The sequence below is a fragment of the Cinclus cinclus genome, chromosome 1 (assembly GCF_963662255.1).
Source record: "Cinclus cinclus chromosome 1, bCinCin1.1, whole genome shotgun sequence".
In the NCBI taxonomy this organism is placed as follows: Eukaryota; Metazoa; Chordata; class Aves; order Passeriformes; family Cinclidae; genus Cinclus; species Cinclus cinclus.
In genome coordinates this window covers 90,951,491-90,965,742 of record NC_085046.1, presented here as the reverse complement: position 1 = coordinate 90,965,742, position 14,252 = coordinate 90,951,491, and the positions used below count along the sequence as shown (strand labels likewise).

The 14,252-nt window shown below is 42.3% G+C and overlaps 1 protein-coding gene across 1 annotated transcript in view; it reads right to left on the bottom strand.

Moving 5' to 3' along the window:
- Positions 1-485: 485 nt before the first annotated feature.
- Positions 486-14,252, bottom strand: part of GABBR2 (gamma-aminobutyric acid type B receptor subunit 2) — a 457,122-nt gene continuing 443,355 nt past the window's right edge. Inside the window, exons 18-19 of the mRNA XM_062500339.1 lie at positions 7,557-7,674; positions 486-651 (exon numbers count right to left, since the gene is read on the bottom strand). Coding sequence (XP_062356323.1) covers positions 486-651; positions 7,557-7,674 — 284 coding nt within the window. The remainder of the gene's footprint in view (positions 652-7,556; positions 7,675-14,252) is intronic.

The following is a 14,252-nucleotide window of genomic DNA, read 5'->3' as shown; positions in this document are numbered from 1 at the left end:
TGCAGAATGTTTCCAGCGAATTAACACAACTCTTGCAAAAATGAGTGTATCTATTCCAAGATGGTATAGCTCGACCACTACATATTCCTTACATGGATACAGTATAGGATTGCATGTTCTCAGCAGCCACATAAAGCTCAGTGACATTTGAGTGTTTTTTTGTTTTTTTTTTCCTAGTGTCTTTTTTGCAAGATCCATATATCCCAGCCTCCTTGTTGCTAGTAGAAATTTTGGAAGAAACATTTTTCAGTGACTTCTAGGTGAAGAAATAAAAACTCCATGAATAAGGCTACAGATCAAACTGTTTGTGTCCTCCTTTGCTTTTTCACACAAGTTACGTGGGCACTCCTGTGACGAGGGCCTCAGCAGAAGTTCCTCTGCAGTAAAGAGCCAATGTTACATGTTTGTAGCAGAGTTCTAGGTCAGATGTTTAGTCCAGTCATTGAGTACTTAAAAGCAGTTCAGGAAGCACTGATCTCCCCCTCCTACAGCCCTGAAACCATCACTCGGAAGGAGGGTGGCACGTGTCTGTGCCGAGGACTGGCACTGGGGCTTACACAGGGGCTGGCACAGCTGGCATCAACTCCTCCTATGGACGGCAGGTAGGCGTGATGAAGGATGGGCAGCTGCAAGGACAGCCGGCGCTGTATGCTGCGGGAGAGATGGGGAGAGGAACGTTAGCCAAGGATGGAATACATCACATGGAATACATCTCATGGCTGATGTGCTCCCAGGCTCCCAGCTGTGAGGGAGCTCTCTGTGCTGGCTGCTGTGCCTGACAGGGTTAATGCCAAGAGCATTGTGCTTGCTGATGCTGAACTGTGCCACCATGATGTTGTTTTCCCCTTGGGGAATTTTTCTGACAGGTTAGACATGACAAAGGAAACTAAGTGTGCTTTCTCAGCATCCCACAACCCTCTGAAATTCCCAGCCACATTCAGGTTAATTGTTAGACTGCTGATACCAAGAAAAGGGAAAGCCTTAAGTTTGCAAAGAGGGTGACCCCCCACCCCTTGCAAAGCGATCTACTGCCTGCAGAGCCCTGCCCAGCTGTGTAGACATGCATGAGGTCACAGACTGAGTTTCAAGCCATGCATTGCTTAGCACAAGGATGTCAGTATTAAGGATGACATTTCTGCAACTCCAGCTAAAGCAAACACAGGTGCATGGTGGGAGGGTTTTGGGACTGATGGCTTTTTCCTCTTCTAAGAAATTCCTCTTTAAAGTTTGGGTCTGTGCTTTTGAGGTGATAGATGCTTTTGAGTTCTGTCAGTGCTATGGGACTGAGGAGCTGGCACTCTAAAAGCAGTCCTGACCGAAACACATACTAAAATTCAGTGTTCCAGAACCCAACTTTCTATATCCATTTTTCCAGGTGGATTGACATATTGATAATTAGTATAATTCTTTCTTTAAATGAATACTAAATCATGCTCACAGGCATCCCATCTAGGCCCTTTTCTTGGAGAGGATGGTGCCATGAGAAAATGGCTGTACTATTCCTGTGCTATGGATATACTAGCACCTTTCAAAAAATCAAAATCCTGTTGAGGTTTGCAAGTGTAAAAGATCTTTTCAGTCATTTTATCATCAGGATGGCTTTGTATTTGGAGACGTTCATCCTTGAAACACAGAGGCACTTTCTAAAGAGAAGAAGACAGATGTCAAAGTGCCTGAGATGAACTGAAGGCTGGCTTTTGGATTTCAGAATAAAAATGCCCATAGAAAGCATTGTATCAGTATAATGGAGTTTTAATTTATGTTTGCCTGTTATCTGATATGATGCCAGTGTACAGAAAGGCCTTTATAAAAGGTGTTTGTCTGAAAGCTAGCCTTTGGACAGCAATTTTGGTTCAAATGACATTTAATTGCTTTTTTGCTTTGTGTTAGGTAGCAAAGACAGATACTAAGGCATCCATTGCACTGCTTGGAGACTAAGCGGTATAGCTTTTAAACTCAAACAGGAAGAAATGTAGTGTTCTTCTCTTTAGTTTCTTCACTACAAACTTTGGCTTGTTTATACAGAGGTGTAGTAGAAGTAGCTGTTGTCTGCCTACCCAGGAAAGTCTTTCTCATTGTTTCTCCCCCTCAAACTCATTTTAAAGTTTCACACAATGTTAGTCCTCAGTGATGATCATTCTAGTGCTGGCATTGCATTCCTGGAACTAAACAAAATCCATTCATTGTTACTTTGCTACTGTGCTGGGCTCTTCCTGGTGCTATCAATGAAGTCATGCCTTGTTCCCAGGGAATGCAGAGGGTGCATGGCTCGCTGTTTCCCTGTGCTGAATCCTTATGAGCCTGATGCTGTGGATTGTCATTCTGTCTCTTGTTGAGGGCTCAAATGCAGAATTGCCCGCACTTATTTTCCCACCAGTGGAAATGCTTACTTTGTTCAACTGTTATAGACTTCTCATTAAAGGGCTTTTTGAAGCTACTCCAAGAGAATCCAGTTGCATAATCAAGTGAATAGGATTTTTTTCATCCATTTCAGTGTTAGCCATACCATGGACAAAGCATGTTTATTTAGCTATGCCAACAGTGGCTGCAGTGGGTGGCAAATTTTGCTTTAGCTGTACTTAAAAGTTTACTTTCACTTGAAAACCTGATTCCTGGAATTGGGCAGAGAACTGTAGCCTGGAGACTTGCACACAATTAAGATTGTAGAGATAACTCTTAGAGCAAAACACGAAACAAAACAAAATGAATAGCAAAATCCAAACAAACCTGGTATTTTTGCCCGAAGTGAAAGTAAATTTTGCGCCTTCCCTCACTCTATTCAGGTTTTTTTTCCCTCCAATATCAGTGATTTTCCCTTCTTCCACTCCTACCACATTTTGACAATGCTTTGGGGGGAACCCTTGGTATCTATACAGGCTGGAGGATGAAGGAATCAAGAGCAGCCCTGCCAAGTGGGAGCTGGGGTTGATGGTGGATGAAAAGCTGGATATGACCTGGAAATTTGCACTTGCAGCGCAGAAAGTTAATCATATCCTGGGTTGTAACAAAAAGCAGTGTGGCCAGCAGCATGAGGGAAGTGATGCTGCCCCACTGCTCTGCTCTGGTGAGACCCCAGCTGGGATAGTGCATTCATCTCTTCTCATAAGAAGAATGTGGACCTGCTGGAGTGAGTCCAGAAGAAGGCCACAAGGAAAATCAGAGGGCTGGGGGATGTCTTCTATGAAAACAGAAGAGAGAGCTGGTGTTTTTCATCTTGGAGAAGAGAAAGCTCCAGGGAACCTTAAAGCTGCCTTCTGCTACCTATAGGTGGCTTACAAGAAGGCTGGAGAGGGACTTTTTACAAGGGCATGGAGTGAGAGTATGCTGTGTTGTAAATAAAAGAGAGTAGGTTTAGACTACATAAAAGTAATGAATTTTTATGATGAGGGTGGTGAAACACTGCCACAGGTGGCTCAGATCCTCCATCCCCAGAGACATTCAAGGCTAAACTGGATGGGGATTTGAGCAACCTGATCTACATGAAATTGTCTCTGCTCATTGGATCAATTGACCTTTAAAGATCCCTTCCATCCCAAACCATTATATGACTCTAGGAATTTGTTTTAAGTTGTCCATGTTTTATAGATATATATGTGGAAGTGTATATATGGTCAAGTACTTTGGAGAGGTAATGGTTGGTAATAGTGGGTCTAGAATCACACACAACCACTGAAAGAGATGCAAAGCAGAATCTTGATGAGTGAGTGCTCTGTGTGTGGAATCTGTGTCAGGGCAAGTGTCCTCAGCTCCATACAGAAATACCATTTATTAGAGAAACAAAATCAGGTAAAACTTTGACTTCCAGCGTCAATGTACACAGGAATACAATGCAATGCACATGGGAATGGACAGTACCACTGGGGGGGTGGGGTGAAGGCATTTGAAATATATTTTGGTTTTGTTATAGAAAACCACTAATAAGATCCATTGATAACTGGGGGGATTGAAACAAATTGCCGCAACAGTCAAACATCTGCAGATCTGTGGGAGTGTGTAAACTGTGCCTAAGCACTTAGGGATTATTTCAGTTAATTCAGCAGCAAATGTAGGGAAGCTGGAGAAGCTCTAAGAGACTACAGTAAAGCTAGATATTCTACTAGCAAGTGGACCATTCTAAACCCACCTTATTTGAATGACAAATTTGAGGAAGATCATAGATAGATCATAGATAAACCACTCTCAGTGAAGAAAGCAAGTAACAAAAGCCTGTTCTTGCTGATGCCTATGGCTGCAATGCAATAATCCAGTCACAACCAACTTTTTTGAATGAGAGCTTTTTGTTACTTCAATTACCATAACTGGCTCCAGCTATGCTTTGAAGTTATGCTTTGAAGGTTACACAAAACCCTGCATATAGAAATATTCTATTAGGATCACAGATTTTAGTGGGGTCCCACAGAAATCTGTCACCACCTCTATTTTGAGATCTGGAAGACTCTTACATATTATTGCTGTTAAAATGAGAATGGAATAAATTTTGATGGTGCCAAAAACTAATGACCTGCTGGATGTAGGTCACTGATGAGAAGGGACAACATGCAGGCATGAAAGTGCATGGATGGATGTGTTTAAGGGTCACAGAAGATAAACCACTGAACGTGGCCATCATGCAGATAAGCTGACTGATGTGATCTTTAGATAAGCAGGACTGCCCATCAGGAAATATGCACAGTTTGATACTCATCAAAGCAGATGACTTTGCCTGAGAGACAATTCATCCTACTGGGAAAAGAATTATATCTATTTTAAAGTGGTTCAGGCTGTTCTCTGGACCTGAGATGAGCTGGCATGGTACAGTGTTTATCCATACAGCTAAGCATCCCCCAGGATTGTTGCTGAGCATTACCTGGGAGAGTACAAATGGATACAGCTGTGCTGGGGAGTATGCTGAAAAATGTGAAATCAAAGTGCAGGGCTTGTGGCTGTGCACTGGCACTGCTTTGCCTGCTATAGGAGGTGTTAATTTATACTGTGTAGACAGTGTAAACAGGAAAGAAAGCAGTCAGCACCCACTTTTTGCTCCTCTCATCAGATGGTCTGACTGGGTATGGAAAATTTTGCATGGCAGTGTGGAAAACCTACTGGGTCCTGCCCAGCAGGAACTGCCAAGGGAACTGAGAATTGTCTATATTCATGCTCTAAGTCATACAGAGTGCATTTTCCTTAGATGCAGGTTTCTAAATCTGATCCAAGCACAAAAAAATAGTTTTCCACATTCTGATTGAGACAATGTAAACATCACCCCATCAACAAATGTGAACCAACTTCCTGCACTACTGCCTGATGTGTGTGTGTACTGTTGTGCCTTTACTTTGTGCACAACTGTAGAATAAGGAATCTTACAATGAGTCAAATGTAGCACTAGTGGTAAGAAAGAACGAAAAAAATTCCCAAATCTGCTCTTTTCTGAACTCTGTAAGAGCTTTCATACCAGAAGATGCCAGTTCTCATGAGTCCAGCCAAGCACAGGAAGCTGGCATGACTTTTTTCCCCACAGCCATTAAAGAGTTAAAATATCTGCAGGAAAACGGTTGACTTGACATCCTCTTTTCACAGGTTTATGACCAAAAGGAAATCTTTTTCAGACTAATGTCCTTGAGATTTGTGTTCTTGAATAAGAAATAAGTTTCTCAGACTGTGTGACTACCTGTCAGATACCCTATGTATGAAGTAAAATGAGAAAGACACAACTACAGCTTACCTTTAACTTAGGGTTTTTTTTCTTTTTTTTTTTTTAATTATACATTTAGCAACCATCAAAAGACATAAGGGCTGCCAGACAAGTTGGAAAACAAGCCCAGAGGTGCAGAAGGATATCTTAAAGGGTACAGACTTTGGAGAGAGGCAGTCTCTTGTCAAAAAGAGGGAAGTCCTGAAGACAGTTATACTTCTCCTCCCTGGCAGATCCACTGTGTCTGGGGAGTGTGGCTCTGGTACCCAAACTGCCAACTCTTTCTCAGGAAAGACATTAGCCCTTGGTCCTGGCACAGTCACAGCTGTGCAAGTACTGAACGACACTGTATAGATTTAGCAAGACTATTAATTGCTTTCCATAAATGTCAGACACTGTCCAGATTCATACAGATTCCACTCTCCAGAACCTTTAGGAAATCTCAGTCTTCTCATCAGTTAACACTAGCCTAGAGGAAATTCTGTCAGCACCAAATATGTTTATTTTTGTCTGTCTTAAATCTGTATCTAGACATTTGGATTATCTGTGTGTCTGTGTTTTTCTTAGTATCTTTCTTAATGTAAGTGGGCCACATGTGGATGGGGCTGCATTCACACTACATTATTTCTGACAAATGGTGATGAAAAAAAACCACAGGCCTTTAAAGGCTATGCATTAAGGCACTCTGCTGACCCCATGAAATCATGAGAGCTCTCTCAGCAAAACCCCTGCTTATATGAAATTACAAGATATTTCATCTACTGTGGGATTTCTTTTTGGTGCATATGTGTGTGTGAATTAGCTTCTTTGCAGGTTTGGGTTGGGTTTTTTCTTTGAATGCAAGCACAAATTTAGAAATCCACGTGTTTTCTTGCTCCAGGTAGTACAAGACAGTAGCTACTATCTGCAATCAGGGTTGCTGTTGCTGATGTAACGTGACTCATTCTAGTAATCTGTTTAACTTATTCTGTTTTTAAATAAGCTTTTAAATTGCCCAAGAGTCTGACAGCTATTAGCTCAGACACTGATGAAGTGATGCTCATGTAACCAGGCTGCCGTGGGGAAACGGCAGATCCCGGCGCTTCCCTGAGCTCTGGCCCATGGCAGATCCTGCTCAGCTAGTGGAGGGTAGGACATGAGTTTATTGTATAGTTTCCTAGGGAGAAAAGATGACACCAGAAGACTCTTTCCCCTGTGCAAATCTAGCCAGTGTTTTGTACCATCCTCTCCTTGTAGCTGCAGCATTGTTTCTAAGGGAAACTACTTAGTGCAGGCTTTCCTGTGCCAAAACTCAGGTCCAGCTGCTATGGCAACGTTGAAAAGCTCTCAGGACATATTTTATTTCTCATCTAGCTCAAGAATGTAAAAGAACAAAATGTCTATGTGAGCTCTGAACCCCTCTGGTTAGTGTGTGGAAGGACTTGGACTTTTGACAAGAGTCATAAGACATTTGTGCACATATGTACATCCTCTTCTTTCCTCCATGCACTGGTGGTTGGGCACAGCTCATCCTGTAACTCTCTACAGAAACTTTGGACATCATGCTATGGAGGTTTCCAGCAAGAGAAAAGAAGGATGTTCATTTGCCTTTGGGGCACCTTAGGATCTGAAGCCCCTGATATCCTTTAAGTTCCATTGGGGTGGTGAGCTGGTGGCAGGGAGGCACCACAGTACAACGTTGCTGCCTACTGGTGCTTCAGGAAGTGCTATTCGCATTCCCTGCTGCTGATGTTCCAGGCTCTCTCTGTAGCCTGGGCTGGCTGAAAGGGGATTACAGTGAAGGTCTTTCCATAAAAAAAAAATGCATGGAAGGGAAATACAGGCTTTGATGAAATGTAATAATTTAAATTAACATTTTGTCAGGAAGGTAACGATGTATACTTACTGTTCTGGAGAGTTGATGTCTTCTATGGGATCTTTGCTTGTTCTGGAAGGGTCTGATGAGCCCCACTGTGCTGGTGGATTTTGATCAAGATGATTTTTCAAAATGGCTTTCTCACCATCTGGATGGGCAACACATTAAATTTTACTTGACTGTGACCAAGTGACCATTTAAAAATAGTTTCATTTTAACTTTTTTCAGATATCCATAATGCCACAAAGTAAACTCATGCTACCTATATTCCAATATAGTCTCAAGTTTTGCTCTGAGAGTTTGGTACTCTTATGTTTTGGATGATGTGCTCCTCCACAGGAACCACCATGAAGAAACAGAAAAGTGACAAAAGTGACATCATGCTCTCTCTCATCTAGTCTCAGGCTATGTGAAAAAATAATGTAACTATACTGTTCTTGCAGTTAGAAATTGTAACCTTTTCATAAACTCTCCTTCTTAAGACTCTTCCTAGAAAAACTATAATCTCATTGATGTATAAACCCTTGATACTCTTACGATCACACAGGCAATTAAGTGCTGTCATTTGACTATCTGCTACTGCCATCATTTTTAGCATGGAAACATGATTCATAGAAGTTGCACTGGTCCATAGGTTGTCTGCAGCAAGGACAACTAATAATGTCTTTATACTTTTTTTCTTTTCTACACGGTGATAACAAAACAGATCATAGTTCTTGGTTCCCCTGGGTGTCCAGGGAGTTCCTGGCTAGCTGTGCTGAAGCCCACGGCACCATTCTCCCTGAGAAAAATGGGTGAACACAGCCATTTTAAGAAGATCCTTTCTGTTCCTGCTTGCTTTTTCAAAGTCTCTTTCTGTGGTAAGCCAAATAAAATCATACAGAAAGCATCTGAATAATGAGGGCAGTTCACAGTTTTCATAAATAATTACAGAGAGCTCCAAATCCATCACCAGCAGTTGTTTGCCACACAAACAGAGGAGCAGTGATTGCCACAGGCATCGAGTCAGCATGGAAAAGGAGTCCGAGGTAAATTCTTGAAGAGGGTACTGGAGGATTTTAACATAAAATTGGGTACAAGGGGGAAAAGCAGGAAAAGAGTAAAGAAAAAGGGAAAATGGCATGAAAGCTCATACATTTTGAAGTGTTAAGCTTTTCTCTTGTAATCGTGTTTGGAAGCCCCAAATAATGCTCCGTTTCCAGCATGCTAGGAATAAATGTTATCAACAGGCACTGAGGCGACAAATCAAGCAGCAGAAACAAACTGAGGAAAGAAGCTGGAAGCATACGTGTTCTGAGGCCAAACTCCAACATCCATAATTGCCCTCCCATCAAGGTCATCCCTGGCATTATTTGAAAGCATTCACTTCATGCTGCGAAGAACCTAACAAGCAAGCAACAACTGAGTGTGTAGGTGAGGAGGCAATAATATGCAGACAGGGGGATCACTGCAACTCGGAAGAGGAGACAAGATTTTTCACTTATGTTGCATTGAAGAGAAGGATCTGGGTGAGAAAGGAGGTGAACACATGAAGCTGCTTCAGTTGGGGCAAGAAAATGTCAGTAGAAGAGAGCTAAGGAATTCAGTTGTAGCAAGAAGAGTGTTCAAAATCAAGAGACAGCAGGATTCCCTGGTGGTTTAGATGTGAAGACAGTACAGCAAAGAGTCAAATCTGACAGTGGCTAAGACAAGCAGTGAGGTCTATCATCTCAGGGAAGCCTGAAGTTTGCTGGTGTGGCATTTGCTGTCACAAGAGTTCAGTTTTTATTTTCTGTGCATTGCATTTCTTTGTATATCAAGTTTGACATTTGCATTGAAGTCTTGTGATGTCTATAAACAGACATGTAGAAAAGAACACCCTGATTAAAACCAAAGTTTAGTCCTGAGCTGATTTAAGCTGACAATGGAAACTGCTGACTTTTTGATATAGACCAAAGTAAAAATTTGAGTAACCCTTGTAATTAGGGAATGAAAAAGCTGTAAGATTTAATTATTTTAGGGTTCCAACTCCTTTGGCGAAGATAAGCATTTTAAAATTTTACAAAGCCACTAAAGATATAATTATTCATCAAATGATTGGAAAATACAGGTGTTGCTCTTTGTGAGTATGTTATTTAATAGAATTATCTGTGTTGTACACACTAAAGGAGTTTCATCTGCTTTCAGATGTGCTGTGAGAGAGAGAGAGAGAGAAGGAGGTGGTCCTTGTCAAAAAGGTGGGGGATTTAGTTTAGAGTAGAGCAGAAATCATATATTCTCTTCCTACTCACCTCTCAACACCAACTGCCCATATATCACGGTGTGTTATTCCTAATAGACTCGTTTCTACCACTCTTGCAGATGACTTGCCCTTAATACACTGAATAAATTTCTGCATACAAGGCTACCAAATGATAGTTTTACTGTATATCTATAAAATACAGACTAAATGCATATAAAATTGTAACTTTATTTTTCCTTTTTCATGAGCTTCTTTCAAATATATATAAAAAAGGGTAATTCTTATTTGTTAAGCATTTTCAGAGAAGTTGTTAGGTTTTTATTTTGCAGCTATGGAAACTAGAATATCTTTATTTTTCATTTACCTTTCATTTAAATAATGAAGAGCAAAATTCTCACTTAGTCATATGCTTCTGGGAGCTGGAGCCTAAAGAAAAGATGCTATTGCCATATGCACTTAAAAAACTTAAGGATTTGGAAAACTAGCTTCATATATGTGAACAACTGAAAGTAGTGGTAAACATTTGATTTCCCAGTTTCACCTGGAAAGTGTAGTAGTTTTTTTGATACTTTCCCATCTTCTCTTCCTCTGTCCATTAAGAATGCAGGCTGGAAAACACCCTTCATTCTCAGGGTGCTGTTGGCCACTGCAGATTCTACCCAGTAAGTTGTACCTTATGATGTAACTACCTTTTAAATTGAAATTACATTAGCCAGAAGCACCTTCTAAATAATTTTCACCTTTGTAGACTTCAAACTGGAACTCATAAGTCTGGATAAGTGATGCCTGAGCACTTCCCACTCAGAAAGCTGTTGGGAGAAAAGACAAATACATCTCAAGGGCCTCTCAGAGCACTCAGCCATGGGCTCATTATAAACAAAGCTTGCTGCCAGAGGTTGGTGAGAGCCAGAAGGCTTTAACTTGGAATCTTTGCCTACCTGGAGCAAAGAAACAGCTTCCATTTACAGAGCTCTGAGTAGCAAGAGCACACCTGATGCAGGCTGCCGTGGGGCTCAGCCAGGTCTCTCTCCTCTCCTCTCCTCTCCTCTCCTCTCCTCTCCTCTCCTCTCCTCTCCTCTCCTCTCCTCTCCTCTCCTCTCCTCTCCTCTCCTCTCCTCTCCTCTCCTCTCCTCTCCTCTCCTCTCCTCTCCTCTCCTCTCCTCTCCTCTCCTCTCCTCTCCTCTCCTCTCCTCTCCTCTCCTCTCCTCTCCTCTCCTCTCCTCTCCTCTCCTCTCCTCTCCTCTCCTCTCCTCTCCTCTCCTCGCCTCGCCTCGCCTCGCCTCGCCTCGCCTCTCCTCGCCTCGCCTCGCCTCGCCTCGCCTCGCCTCGCCTCGCCTCGCCTCGCCTCGCCTCTCCTCTCCTCTCCTCTCCTCTCCTCTCCTCTCCTCTCCTCTCCTCTCCTCTCCTCTCCTCTCCTCTCCTCTCCTCTCCTCTCCTCTCCTCTCCTCTCCTCTCCTCTCCTCTCCTCTCCTCTCCTCTCCTCTCCTCTCCTCTCCTCTCCTCTCCTCTCCTCTCCTCTCCTCTCCTCTCCTCTCCTCTCCTCTCCTCTCCTCTCCTCTCCTCTCCTCTCCTCTCCTCTCCCTCTGCCAGGGATGACCTATAATCACTCTGCAACCTCTCGCTGCCAAAACTACCTGGGCAGGTTTAAATGTGCCATGCATATTAACAACCCTCATTCAGCTGCAGGCAGAAAGCACCAGGTGACTGATGATGCTTCAGTTTCTTCCAAGAGGTTAGAAAACATATCTACTTTTTTAACTACAGGCTTGTTTTGTTGCTGTTTGTATACTGCAGCTTTATTGAACATCTTCATCATTACGCTTTAGCGGCAATTCTCCTCTGAAGGCTTCGAACTGGAGGACAGAACTACTCTTCATCCAATATCTTCCAATTCTACTGTTGTTTCTCTTTGCTGGAAAGCATATATTATGCTCCATAAAGAAGAAAGTGTGGTTTAATAAGGACTTATAAGATCTGGCAGAGATAACTTTTTGCTGATTTACTAAAGAGCTCAGGAAACTTTAAAACTAGAGGCATATTTTGAAAACCTGCTGTAATTTTTCCCAGTTCTGTTGTTTGGACTGTGAAACACGACTAGCCAGTCTCTGTTTTTCATGCGAATGGAGTGTTAAGAAAGTAAACGGAAAGGAAAAATTAAAATGATAACATCGTCTGCTGGGTAATCAGAAAAAAAGTTCTCCTGAAGTAAGCACACTGCATAGGCAACCTGAATCATAGCCTCTCATAGCTGTGTTTTGAGAAGAAAATTACAAAAAAACAACATAAAAACCCCAACAAACTAGCAAGATTCTGCTCTGATTTATACTACTTTAAATCAGAAAAAAATCCCTTTACTACAGATCCACCTCTGTGCAAGAAAGGGCGGGTACTGATCCTCAGACAGGTTAGTCTCCCTGTTGAAATAGAAACAAGCTCCAATTTCAGGATTGAATCCATTTGTTAGGCTTCACAGAAGCTAACATACATATCTCTATATCTCAGTGAAGAAAGGAACTATATCCTTGCTTCAAACTAGCACCCATTTAAAGGAGTTATTTCTGAAAGCCCTTACCTTTAAATCTATTTTTCAATCTCAAGCTTACTGCTTGAATCACATGAACTTTATATGTATAATATTTCCCCCATCTACCACAGATGAACTCTGCTTTGCTTTGCATTTGTGAGCAACATGCCTTTGAAATCTGATTTTCTTTGAGATGCTTTTACATGGGGAAAAACTAACACCAGGAAACATTGGAGTGGGGTGACAAGTGACAGTATGTAGGCATCGCTGACATGTAAATGAATGCTCCCAGCCCATTCACAGCAATGAGTAAAGACTGTTTTCTGTCTTAAAACAAACAAGATTTTCTGAGCAAGAAGGGCTCCTGCAGACAGAGAACCTGCAAAAAGAGTTGGCTCGTAAGAGGGGACTGTGGCAAGCCTGTCTCTTGCTTCTTCTGTACATCCCATAGAATGGCTGTCAGTCCTTTTATTTCCCTAATATGCTTCTCTGAAATGTACTAGCCAAGGTAGAAATAGAGGGAGATTTTCTGCAGGATTTCTTCTCAGCTTTGCTTTATATGAAACTCTTTCAACCCATGATTTTTGTGAATTATGTCACATGGAAATAATTTAACGTATAGTGTGATTCCAAGTGTAGCAAAAATTATCTAGCGCCCCCCCCCCCCCCCCCCGCCCCCGCCCCTTCCTTTGCACAACATCACAGTTGATGCACTTGTCCTTCTTTTTCCAAAGGTTAGCCTGGCAAACACAGCCATGCCTCCAAGCCTGACTCTTATTGCTGAATGGCTCTGTCCATTGGAGTGGTGAGCCAAGCACTGGCCTCCCCCACACCCCATCCCTGCTTCAAACCCAGGCTATAATGCGGCTCTGCCACTCCAGCAAGGCCACCAGATCCCATAAATGCCACAGGAGAAGTTAATGTTGCCCTGTGCACAGAGCTGAGGTCACCAGCCTCAAAGTCATCTGAGGAATGCAGGAAACGAAGTTAAGGGGATGTCCTTTTAAATTCAGCCGGGGAAGCCATTTGAAGTATCAGAGCCACAGTCCGTGGAGCAGGCTGAAAACTGCTTGACCACACAAAGCTATGCGGCAGTGCAGCTAAAAAGCCTGCTTTAAAAGAAGGCAATCAAGCCATAAACCACAAATCACATTTTCCTAATTGCTTTTCTTACATAGTCAATTGCTGTAGATGTCTCAGGGACATTATGCATTTGTGAACAAGAGTTGAGTGTCTCTGATAATATCTCTCTTTAAGTGAGATGCACTGAAATGTGCTGTAAAGGAGTCCCTGTGCCAGCAAAGAGCTCTTGGGATACACCAGGAGCTGTTGCTGTTAATAGCTAACCAGGAATCCCAAAGTTATAAAACACTGCCTGAGGTCAGGCAGATACAGGAGTTCACAGCTGTATCTACTTATTTTGTTTAAAGTAATTTCACTTTTGTGTCTTAAATCTGTATTTTTATGTAAATGAGAGTGATGGGGAAGGAAGAGATGAATCAAATAGCCTCCTTTGGCACTTGGCTATAGGAATTAGGATTTTTAACTCTGGGCAATTTTTACAGATCAGAAGCCTACTGAAGTGTACTATGACATTAAAGTTTGATCAGGGCTTGTTCGAGATGCATTGCCTAAATCCCCTGTTATGGTCTGTTCTGTGACGAGCAGTGCCCTGAGTTTGTGTAAGCAATAGCAATGGGTTTACACTACATGGCATTCTCTGTGTGAGCTCCTCCAGACCAGCAAGGTGTTTTATAAGAACAATTCACATAGAAGTGAACAACAAAGTGAACGTGGCAAATTATCTGCTATGATTTTAAGTTCCAAGTCAGCTGCTATTTTGAGCCTCTCTCTTCACTGTCCTATTCCCTCTCTCCCAGCTCACATTTTCACAAGATCAAGGAAGGCACAAACCTCATCATCACCATTAAACCAATATTGGACTGGCTTCCCCAGTTGCACAGTGGGGATGAGAGAGATG